This window comes from Lygodium microphyllum, chromosome 12 (assembly GCF_053477565.2).
Source record: "Lygodium microphyllum isolate KBCC chromosome 12, Lygodium_microphyllum_v1.1.10, whole genome shotgun sequence".
Lineage (NCBI taxonomy): Eukaryota > Viridiplantae > Streptophyta > Polypodiopsida > Schizaeales > Lygodiaceae > Lygodium > Lygodium microphyllum.
In genome coordinates, this window is record NC_141146.1 from 61,342,988 (window position 1) to 61,355,564 (window position 12,577).

Here is a 12,577-nt window from a genome sequence, read left to right on the forward strand (position 1 = left end):
TACATAACAAGTGTCATGCCCATCTTGGATGTCAGCACATAGGAGTCCCTCACCATGGGCTACCATTAGACCCATAAACTAGTGGTAACTCCTTTTGATGAAGCTAACCGTGTAGTGGTTTCGCAAGACCTAAGCTCTCCAACACATGGTTGTCATGCCTCCGAGGTATTATCATCTCCCTTGGAACAAAGATAATGAGATATTTCATTGCATGAGATTGATCAAGCCTATTGGATGCTCAATGTATTGCTCTATGCCAATATGTTGTTGGCAAGTGCCTTTCGTTTGGAGACGTCCGAGTTTGCTTTATCCAAAAACCTAACAACTATCTCCTTCACTTTATGATCTAGCTTTCTACTTGTGAACTTGTACACAAATCTAATGGCAACATGCTATAAGCTTGGGCATCACTACCAACTCTATGCATAGCAACTTAAAAACTCAAACGGATATAAAGTAAGCTCAATACCTCAATAAGGCTGATGTCTTTATCTTCATTGCCATTGGCATGCATTAACCCATTGACAATCATGGAGTATTGTGGTGTTTTCAGTGTAGAGGCAGGACTACAGGATTGATCATGTAATTTACCTTGTGTGCATTGCGAACTGTGCTTGTGCTTTAGCAATACATACACTATCTTCTTGTTTTCTTTTCCAAAAAACACTCATCTCGAAGATTAATGTATCCAACCTTTTGCTTAGATGAATAAATTCCTTTAAAGAAAGAAGCTTAAATGAAGCTTTGCTATACTTTGGATGTAAACTATCACAGAGCTCGACTCTGTTGAATTATGTGGTGCCTCGTTTTCCTCTTTTCTTAGCTCTGCTTCAAACAATTTACAATTGCCTCCCCAGCACAACATATTATTGATTACATGGAGGCAAAAGCAGAAGAGCCCTTCACTTGATAAGAGCAGTGTGCCTTTTATTCGAGGCTGACAGTAAGACCAGTGTGCTTCTTTGCCACCAATTAGCCGATGAAGCCCAGGCCCATGCATACCTTATTACCATCTTCCAAGGGTTGATGCCTCCAACACTTCCTCTTGAGAATCCTTCATAATATGACAGAGGTGAAGATAATCTTGAGTAAGCTGCCTACAAAAGAACAGACCCACATCCACTAAATCAATCACATAAGTATGACCACCAACAAGCATCGGTGGGACAATGGCTTTGTGACAAGAGTGGAAGATGAAGGAAAAAGAACCTGATGACTTCAGCAGACACTTAGAATCTGTTCAGCTTCCCATATTTCTCCTGGCCCAAGTGTTGCTGGATTCTGTATCTGTACGGTATGTAGCAACACTTCATGGTTAGAGAAGGAATCACAACTCCATGATAGCATTCAAGACACTATCAAGACTAAAATGCCTCTGTAAAATGCTGCATAGGGGAAATGGGCCAACAAGGTGACGTCCCCAGAAGCAAAATGAACCCGACCCTATGTTAGCAACAGTTTTGTAAAAAGATGCATTTTCCAAAGCCACTTAAAGCTACAAATTAGTGTGTTACATATAAGCTTAATGTGAGTCAAATGATTGAGCCATGTAGATTTGTTTATATTTTGGATTTTGTACATCTTTAAAATAGTGCATCCTTGAGTGTCACTCTATTGGCCCCTCATTGTCACTGTTTTATGATCCCTTCATTTATAACTAATACTAGATAAAAATATCAAATTGCCCCAAAAATTTTATTTGAGTGACAAACTATGCCTTTAGTTCAATTATCAAAAAAGTTTAAGTTGCTTGCAAAAATAAAGATATGATGGGTGACCATTAGATGACACTCTATTGACCCCTTTACCCTATCTAGTTTAAGTTATAAAAAAGTTATCTCACAATGCACTGCCACTTGCGCAGTTGGTTCAGCCTCATGTATACGTTAACAAGTCGTGTATGGGCTAGTCTAACAAAAAGATGCATCTGAGATTGGCTAATTGCATGGATTTGTGCAGACTTTCCTTCTAGAACAATAAGTAATGGCCCAAATTTGTTGGGAAATAAACCTTATTAGTTGGTTATCCTAAATAGTTGTGCTCTTATCCAATGTATTCCTTGCTAACTCTATTATAGAAAGTCAACATTGCATTCTATGACTGATAATCCTTTTGTCGATCATGAGAGAGACCAAAAGTGTCAATTGACAACATCCATCGTCATGGAAGTAAAATATCATCACATTTGCTTACTAATGTTAAATTATGAAGCATTGTGAATAGTTAGTTTGGAAGCGAAATTTTCATGAATTTGTGAGCTAACAGTTCCAAGAGAAGGGACAGTAGCTTGGTAATAATAGATATCTATGCAGAAATAAGAAAAATAGCCTTTGCAAGCCCTTCATAGTACCGAAGAGTATGGAGTATCCAAGAGTTGGAAGCTCAAGAAGCTAGGGTTGAATTATGCCAAACCGTTGTGCTTCCTACTCTTAAGAAGATATTGTAGCACTTCTTTTGGTATTGGATGGAGAAAGACATGTATCAGTATGTGGACAGTTTCTGACAGTACAAACCTCAAAACTGGACAACCTTAAGATAAAGGGGAACTACAGTCATTGCCTATACTATTAAGTAGACTTGCCTAGGGCAGAGATTTTGATGGATTTCATGACCACCCTTCAAAAGAGCAAAACCTTCCATAATGATGTTATTTTCACCAAGATGGACAGGTTTAACAATCGAACCTTGAGAATGAGTCCAACAAGGATGTGGCAGAGATTGCAAGGCTCTTTATCCAGGAGATCTTTAGGCTGGATGGATTGCTGAAAGAATCGATCTCGATCAAGATTCAATATTCTAAGTTACACCATTGGATTTTGAAGGCAACGTTCCATGCCCTTGTCACATAGCTAGTGTGTTCCATAGCTTACCACCATCAAACAAATGATCAAATGAAGAATTTCAACTAGACCATATTTATTATGCTTCATGATCATCAAGTGGATGGGAGGGTACCTTCCATTGGTCTATGCAGTGAATTAGCTCATTGTAAAGTGCAGCAATAGCAAAACAGGAAGTTAATAATGTTGGCATGAGTTTATCTTCCAGAAAGCTCAATGGTGCTGCCTCGAAATAAAAGGCAATGGTGAAGCAGTTTGGGGAGTTTTCTCTAATGTTAGCCCTGCAAAAGAAGGGATCTATTGGCACTGTTAAGAAGCTAATGGATGTTACCTATCAGTTGGAATTAACTCTAATTGAAGATGCATCAGTGTTTCATGTCAATGGAATACCTTGGTCCTATTTACCACAACCTACAATCGCAGAGGGAGGGAGATTGGATGTTCACGGGGTTCTAAGGAGGAGTTGGTATCAGAGCAAGTGTTACTTCACATGTATAAAAAGGATGCACAACACAAGGAACTCTAATATTTTCTCAAATTTAAGCATTGCCTCCTTGCATGAGGAAATGGTTAGGTATCAAAGTGATCATCTGACTGCCATGACTAGGGATATATATGTTCATGACATGGTGGATGGACTAATGATGTGGCGGGTGTTCAGCAGCCTAGAAATCACCAAAGATTTATCACATTTAGGCATTTCTCTGAATCTCAAAGCAGTCCCATAAAGTATCAACTCATTAGAGTTTCTAAAACTTTGGCACAACAAGTATCTCAAGAAGTTCTATAAAAGGAAACCATGAAAATCGGTAAAAGGGAATCATGGTCTCTACTACTTTCATCCCCAATTCTTGTGAGAGAAAACAGCCACCTATGGAGGAGAGAGAAACAAGAGTAAACAGTGAACAGTAGACTATGAGCCGAACCAGAGTGTACTTGCCGAACTGAAAAGATAGATGAAAGTACAACTAAGGTTTAGATCTAAGGTTGACCGAACCACACTTCACCAACCAACTAGAGTTAGGTTTACATACTCTAGAGCTTAGTGTCACTGCTTAAATATTCTAAGACACTAGGTGTACATACCATACATTAACACTTTAGTAGGTGTCCATGCCACACAAATTACATGGGGCACCGCCTAGAATTGGCAAATTCTAACACCCCCTCGCAGTGCCAATGTGATGAAGTACAACCAAAGGGTAGCAAGTTCAAAAAGCCTCAAACTTGTCATGCGGTAATGCTTTGGTGAAAATGCCTGCAATATTTTTCTATGTAGAAGCATACATCAAGCTGATCTCTCTTGCATAACATCTTTCTCTGAGATAATGATAGTGAACTTCAATGAGTTTCATGCAAGCATATAAACAAGATTGTGTCCTACTGCAATAGCACTCTTAACTATAAAAAACAAAAAAGGGTATATGACTCTCCGATGAGATATGTAGATCAACCAACAATCTATGCAGCCATACACATTCAATTGTTGCTGTAAAAGCTACCCTGTACTACTCAGCCTCACAAAATGAGGTAGCCACTATAGGTTGTTTCTTGCTAAGCCATGAAATGCATGAACAGCCCAAAAAGAAACATTGACCACTAGTAGACCACAGAGTGTCTAAGTCACTAGCCCAATTTGAATTGTTGTAAGCCTATAGTTACAAGTCTTCCCCTTGGAAAATAGTAATGCATACGTCTAAGTACCTTGCAAATAGCGAAAGATCTGCTTAACAACTTGCCAATTTATTGTTTGTAGGCCGTGTATAAACTTGCTTACCTAAGATACTGTAAACTGTATGTCAAGGCATGTGTTGCAAAGATAAATAAGACAGCCAATAGACTAACTGTAAATTGCAACACCAGACATCTCACTACCATCATGCATGGACAACTTTAGCCCTGGCTCCATCAGAGTGCTCATAGGTTTATAGTCTTGCACATTAAACCTGTGCAAAAGCTTGTCTACATATTGTGACAATGACATGATGATACCATACTGATTTTGGATGAATTGAGTCCCCAAATAATAGTATGAGCAGCCCATATCTAACATAGCAAAAGCATATTTCAAATCAGCCTTAAAATCTGCAATTTTGTCCTCTCTAGGTCCAATGAGCTGCATCATCCACATAGAGAATGATAACCAACAAGTCCCCCCCTTCATTCTTAATGTAGAAAGTGTGAGTAGTTGGACTATTTTTAAACCCAATGCTAGCCAAATAAGCATTGATTTTTGAATATCATGCAAGAGGAGCTTGTTTCAATCCATAAAGAGCCTTATGCAACTTGCAAACCAAGTGCTCTTTTCCTTTCACCACAAACCTTGGAGGTTGTGAAACATAGATATCATCATGAAGGTCACCATTTAAGAATGATATTTTTATGTCTAACTAGTGCACTTTCCTGTTGAGATATTTGCAATTACACCTACTTCAGTACCTTTGTGAGAAGCAGGAGGGCTCAGGACCAAAATCCCATATGCACAGTAGGAGAAAGTACCACCACTCAATTCCTATAAAGCATTGTACTTGCACTCCTTTTCTAATGCAATGATAGTACTCTTTTCTTTCCAGTAAAGTGTCATGTCACTGTCAATACACAAGATTGTGTTTATGAGTCCAAGTCTCAATCTTGGAACCTAATTTACTTGTGTAACAATTTGTCCTTGTCAAGTTCAATGTCTTCATGAGTTCTTTTTTCCTCTTTCAACCTCCATAGCTTCCGCATCTGCCATGCTCTAGATCCCGCGTATTTTAATATGGTATCAGAGCCCAATCGAGCATGGCATTGCTCCTCCAGCTCCATTCTACTCTCATCTAGCTCAGCTTGAGCTCAGTCCAGGTCAAGTTAAGTCTAGGAGCTCGTCTTCTACTCCTCCATTTGACCTTGTGGCAGCCATAGCCACCCAAGACCTATCCTGCTTCAAGCTCTTAGATCTCTTCAATCAAACAAGATCTTGACAAGCTTTCTTCTGGAGAACTGTAGCCCTACTCCTGGAGCTCCTCTCTATCACCTCAGAGCTCAACATTAGGCCATTTCAAGCTCAGCATTGTGATTCTACACAATTGCTGCCCTGTGTGTCTGCCATAGCCAAGCAAACCCTGCCAACTTTGAGGAGCTAGATCTTGCAATAGAGGGCATAACTCTTCATGATGTCTTCTACAAATTTGTTCTCCAACTTCAGGCGCAGCTCGGCGGCACATCAAACCCCAACATTGATGACGATTTGGCTCAGCATTGCGAAAAAACGTGGTGGCTGCCTGAAACAGGTGCAGTTTTGATTGGGTCGTTTTCTCCCTCTATGCACAACGCAATCTTGCCCAACTCCATAGGGCTTTTAAAGCCCATCAATCAAGCTTCAATGTGATGTAAAAAGTTCTTGAAATGATTGAGTATACAATGCACACTATGCAAAAAACCAGGCCTGGGTCAGAAAAATCCTAATTCAGAGGCCATAGCCAAACCTCACTAAAGCTCAAGAATCTCATCACTTTCTCTCTCCCGCTACTTGGATCACCCTATTGACATCCAGATTCACTGATTTAGTCAGTACCACACATCAAGGAGGGGAAGTTCTTGGAGATCTTTGGAGATTTTTGAAGATTGGAAAACCAAGCATTCAACATTAAACTCAAGCTCTTCTCCCACTTCATTTCTCTCACTCCTCTTGACTCAACAAAGCTGTTGCCACTCTAATCTGAGCTCCCAGCTCAGTTTCCAGCAAGGACTCAAGTATCCATCAGCAAGGAGGGGACTCAAGTTGAAGGACAAGACAAGCATCAAGAATCAAAGTTCAAACTAGTATCTTTTGATACTACACTGCCATTGCTTGTGTCTTTTGACACATTAAAAGTAAACTCTACTGCTGAAATCTAGTGCTAATCTGCTATTGCTCCAGCCTTCTAACATGGGAAAAGACTCTCCAACTGCTCACTTCAAAGGAGTCGGGATTCATACCTGGCAGACCCGCATCAAACTCATCCTGATGAAGAAGGGCCTCTGGGCCATTACCACTGGAAAAGAAAAGAAGCCCCGTGATGCAGATCTTGCTGTCACTTGGCAAAAGAACGATGATAAGGCTCAAGCCATTATCAAACTGGAGCTAGATGACAACTATATCCACCATGTGGATAACTGTGAGACCTCACAGGACATAGAAGAGACTTGGAACTTTGTTCAGTGCACAGTCTAAATCATCAAAGTATGGTCTCCTGATAGAGTTTTTCAAGCTTGAAATGAAGTCCAGCACATCACTTGCCACGTATCTAAATTACATGGAAGGACTTCTAACTCAACTTGCAGGAATCAACATTAAAATGGAAGAAGATGTTTGCATCGGTGTTCTACTTAAGTGTTTGTCTCTTGAATATAATAATGTATCAACAATCCTAATTAATATGCCAAACCCTGAACTTGTTGATATCCAAGCATCACTGTTAGAGGAGGAAAAGAAGCTAAAAACTAAAAAAGAACCAAGCACCTCTAGAGATGAACATGCATTATATGTTGGAGACAGGTACAAAGGCAAGAAGGATAAGCTCTTCTGTGACTTCTACAAAAGGACCGAACACACCAAGAAGTTCTGCCACGCCAAAAAGAGGTCCCAAAAGGCCTATCTAGTTGCAGACAAAGAAGAAGAAGAAAACGGAGTGAAGGAAGAAGAAGAAGAAGAAGACCACCAGGAGAAGGACAAACCTCATCAGTCCTTCTATTTAGATAGACTTTTTTAGTTCTATATTTCCTAGCCCTAATGCCTCAAACATAAACTTGTAAACTCCTCAATTATCCTTGTACTACAGCCTCTGTACACTTTGTGAGGCCCCTGCTACAGCCTCTGGATGTCTATCATGTTTATGGTACCCACACTTAGCCTTTTCTGTGACAGCCTCTGGTGCTTTGCCATGTTTATGGTATGCCCACACTTTGCAGGTGTTGCTTTCACTAAAGCCTCTATACGCTTTGTACTTTTGGTTGTGATTAAGGAGGGTGTTGAGATATTTGTAATCACACCTACTTCAGTCCCTTTGTGAGAAGCAGTGAGGGCTCAGGACCAGAATCCCATATGCACAGTAGGAGAAAGTACCACCACTCAATTCCTATAAAGCATTGTACTTGTAATCTTTTTCTAATGCAATGATAGTACTCTTTTCTTTCCAGTAAAGTGTCATGTCATTGTCAATACACAAGATTGTGTTTATGAGTCGAAGTCTCAATCTTGGAACCTAATTCACTTGTGTAACAATTTTTCCTTGTCAAGTTCAATGTCTTCATGAGTTCTTTTTTCCTCTTTCAACCTCCATAGCTTCCGCATCTGCCATGCTCTAGATCCCGCGTATTTTAACATTTCCAACCATAATGCACAGTCATAGTAATAGTACATCTCACTGTACTTATGCGAAACCTAAGAGCAAATGTCTCCTCATAATCAATGCCTTTCTTTTGGCCATAGCCTTTTCCTACTAAACATACTTTATACTTGTCAACGGTGCCATCAGCCTTGTGCTTGAGTTTAAAAACCCATTTGGTACCAATAGCTTTCTTTCCAAGTGCCAATTCAACAAGATCCCAACTACCATTAGTGGCAATAGAGTCCAACTCTTCTTGCATGGCCTACAATCAATGTGCATCTTTTTGGGCTTCATCAAAGGAAGTAGGCTCATCATCATCCAACAATGAAGTCAAAAGCTGCTCGATAGACTTCGGATAGTTACTTGAGTGCCCTTTGGCAACTGCGGAGTCAGGTGGTGCTAAAGGCAATTGCAGTAGCAGCAAACAGTGGTAGGTAGCGTTGCACGACGGAAGGCGGCGTAGGGCACAACCCAAGTAGGGCTGGCGGTGCAATTGTTGGGCAACTGGTGCAACTACTAGAGGCGTGCAAGATAGCGGGTGGCACTGGGCAAGGACTAGGTAGAGATGGATAGGAGATAGGTGGCATTGTAGCCAAGCACAGCTCGTGAAGCTGATTGGGCGACAACATTGGTTGCACATAGGGTGGAAGCAACTGGCACTGCTAGCAACAGGAGTGGCTGGTCGGACTAGGCATTGTACAATCGGTCTTAGGCAACGCACAACTCCTCGAATGTCGGCAACTTCTCCTCCTCCTTTGCAAGATTTGAGCCAAGATGGTGGCAATACAGACCATGAGCAATAACGAGATAGAACCCGCTAAGTGGCTCTAATACCAAATGTGGGAGATGTGTTGTGCTAAGAATTGCTCTTAGCCACTTAAACAGCACCAAAACATGCTTATTTTAGGCTTATTTTAGCCAAAACCCTAGAACGGGGAGCGGATCAAGAGAGTTAAGTGGGAGAGGATCTAGAACCCTAATTTTCTATAAATTGGCAGCCAGCCCTCCACTCTTCCCTGAATCTCGTTTTTGTAGGTTTCAAGAGTTATAGGCTTGCTGCCCACACCCCGTTCGTGGAGAACATCTCAGCCCTTGCTGTCCATCACTGTTCCCTACAGTCTGGCGCCTGTTTCGAGCCCTCCACACGCTGATTGCTGCTATTTCTGGCCTGGCGACTGACTGTTGATTATCTGCAGTGCTGTCATACAACCTGCCACGTCAGCAAATTGCTATGTTTGCAGGCCCCAACTGCCGCCCTGACAGTTTTCTCTCTCCTGCTGCAGTCGCTATAGTTTTTCTCTCTCCTACAGGCTGTCCTACCTGCGTTTTTAGTCTTTCTCTCTCCTACAGGCTGTCCTCCTTGAGTTTTTAGTATTTCTCTCACCTATTGTCTACGTTTTTAGTCTTTCTCTCTCCTCACTGTTGTCTGCATTAGATCCAACTTCTCACTACTATGTTTACTAGTGTTCGACATCCAAAGGTTGCTAGTGTTCGACATCCAAAGGCTGCCTTGCTGCGATTCGAGATCCGTTTGGAGTACGACACACTCTCCAACTCATTACCCCTGCCCTGATCCTTGAGATACAAGAGTTCGAGGTTCAATATTCATTCACTGCATAGTATGTTTGCTACATGAGCATCATATTATTAGTAGTCATATCATTTCATTTATTCACTGTGTTCATTGTCTCGGAGTTACCCTAACCCTAACCCTAACTGTGTTCTTTTATCAGTCTGTGCTTTGTCGTACGGTTTCTGTTTATGCTTCTGTGTTAGAGTATTTTCTTTACAAGAGAAAGTAGCTAGCTATGGAGGAGAGAGAAACAAGAGAGTAGACAATGAACAATAGATTGTGTGAGCTGAACTAGAGTGTACTTGCTTGTTGAACTAAAAAATATACATGAAAGTACAAGGTTTAGGTCTAAGATTTACCTAACCACACTTCCACCAACTAATTAGAGTTAGGTTTATTTACTCTAGAGCTTAATATCACTACTTTAATATCCTAAGGCACTAGGTGTACACACCATACACACTTTAATAAGTGCCCACACAACACAAATTACATTGGGCACCACCCAAAATTGGCAAATTCTAACAGTTCTATCTAAGCAACCTAGAAATTGCCACAAATTTAACACATACTTTGGCAGTTTTGACAGCCCTAAAGAGTATTATTTTATTACAGAAGACTTTTTGGAATTTTGATAGGACATCCTATGAAAGGGATTCTTGGCCTTTAGCAATTTCATCCCCAATGCTATACCTTTTGTTGCACCAACTTTCCATCACTTTATCACATCATCGCCATCATCACTGGTTGCTGCTAGCTTTTATCAACGCCAGGCTCTCCCTCTATCAGCAACACACCCTAACTGCCCTGGAGACATGTTGCTCCTGACATCATCAATCCAACTGAGACAAATTCTTCCCTGCTGCCTAGATTTCCCAGTCATTGTGTTTACAGTCACAACTACTGTGTTTCGACCTGCTGCCCTGCTGTGACAGCATCTAGTGTGTACATGACAGTCTTCCATCAGCATCACACCCTGCTGCCTTGCTACAACTACAGTTAGAATCATCAGGCCAGCCGTTGGATCTGCGTTCTGCTTCTGCCCAGCATCTCCTCTATTTAAGTCACCCTTTTTCACTAACAAGTAGGGTGTTTTGTCTTTTCTACTGCCTATGCAGGTGCTTTCATCTTTTTCTCATCATCTAGCATTGAGAATGGGTGTTTGCTTCACTTATAATTTGTCAGACCTTGTGTACTTGGTTTGATAATTGACTTTCTCATCTCAGTGTTCTTCATTTATTCCCTTTCTTCTTCATTTACATGTTTGACTAAGTTCATTTGTTATCTATGTTTGTACACTCTGTTTTCTCTATAAACCCTAGTGTATTTCACATGGTATCAGAGTCAATGCTCTTGTAAAGAGTAGCCTAAGCTATCATGAGTGCTAGATTTGTTGGGAATAAAGGCCTTGTGCCTTTTAAATGTGCTCGGGTGTGAACACACCCTTAGTACTTGTACTTACAAATATATGTCTATCTAAAAAACCTAAAGGTACACAGTCGTCATTGTACCTAAATACGTGCTCACTCTCTACTCTGCTCTTACTCACTCACTCTGTCTCTCACCGCGTGCAGTGACAATCTCTATCTCAATCTCCGTGCCTAATCGGTCCCTACAAACTAGTATCAGAGCTGTGGTTGAGGCATTCGTGCCTCTCAGAGTTCGAACAGGAAAGGTGAGCAAGAGAGTCACCGACGTGACGTGCAGGCAGTGGGCAGCAGCAAACGGCAGCCAGTCGCAGTAAGATCAAGCAACAGGTTGGAGATCAGGCGACAAGTGCAGAGGCGGTCGGCTGGAGCAGGTGTGGACTAGGTGCGCGACGGGCAGCAGCTAACGAACACCAGCTGACACACAGCGGACAAGACGTCTCCAGCGGGGCGGGACCAGCGGGCGCTGACGAGCGCGACCAGTGGGTGGCAACTTTACAGGCACGACAGGTCACGGACCTGAACGGCCCGTTGACCCACAATTTTCCTTCTTTTTTTTTCCAAAAACATTTGATTTTACTTTTGCCTCCTCTCCTCCGTGCGTTCGCGTGTGCAAGCACAGTGTGCAAATCTGTGCAAAATTGAGCCGGAAATTTGGGGCTTTTCCCGAACTTGGGGATCTCAACACAAAATTGGACTATCTGACTCAGAAATTGCAAAGTCGGTGCGCATTTACCTAGGAATTTTGGGGCTTTTCACATTTTAGTGAAATTCTTTCAATTTCACTAAAATTAGCACACGTAGGACTTGGAAAATTTAGGGATTTGTCCAAATTTGGTGTGACAAGATACAACAGTGATATTTGTCTCAGTAATTGCAAGAATTTGTGACATTTGGGGCTTTTAATATACATGCACAAATTGGGTTAAAATTTACCCAATTTCTCGATATTGATGTACATTGGACCCCGTGCAATTTGGGGCTTTTGCAATTTGGGCAAAATTTGTGTAGCATTTGGTCATTTTATGTACATGCAAGTTGAATTCCACGCAATTTGGACATCAACACTTGGTAAAATTTGGGGGTTTTGCTGAAATTGCTCTATTTTGGCAAAATTGGACTGTCCTATGCATGACAGAGGAAATGCAAATGTGTGTTTGATGCTTTGAGCACAAAAACTTGGGGCTTTTGACTGTTCGTGTCAAATTTTATGCCCGTGGGTACATGTACAATAAAAATTGCAAATGAAATTTTGGGATTCCTCATGTAATGCGATGCATATGCCCTTGCAACAGCTGTAATCAGTTGGATGATGCTGTAGCACATGGTTTGGTGCTTCTGAAAATTTAATTACGGATCTGAAATCTGTGCTTCTGCATGGTCATTTGC

General features: G+C 41.3%; 1 protein-coding gene across 3 annotated transcripts in view; it reads right to left on the reverse strand.

Annotated features, from left to right (window-relative positions):
* Window positions 1-672: 672 nt before the first annotated feature.
* Window positions 673-12,577, reverse strand: part of LOC148027818 (Galactose mutarotase-like superfamily protein) — a 31,587-nt gene continuing 19,682 nt past the window's right edge. Inside the window, exons 10-11 of one of the 3 annotated variants that reach the window (XM_087689524.1) lie at window positions 1,210-1,287; window positions 673-1,054 (exon numbers count right to left, since the gene is read on the reverse strand). In XM_087689524.1, coding sequence (XP_087545650.1) covers window positions 1,219-1,287 — 69 coding nt within the window. In that variant the 3' untranslated portion in view covers window positions 673-1,054; window positions 1,210-1,218. Of the gene's footprint in view, window positions 1,098-1,209; window positions 1,288-12,577 lie in introns of all 3 variants that reach the window. The other 2 variants (XM_087689523.1, XM_087689522.1) reach the window with 2 other exon arrangements.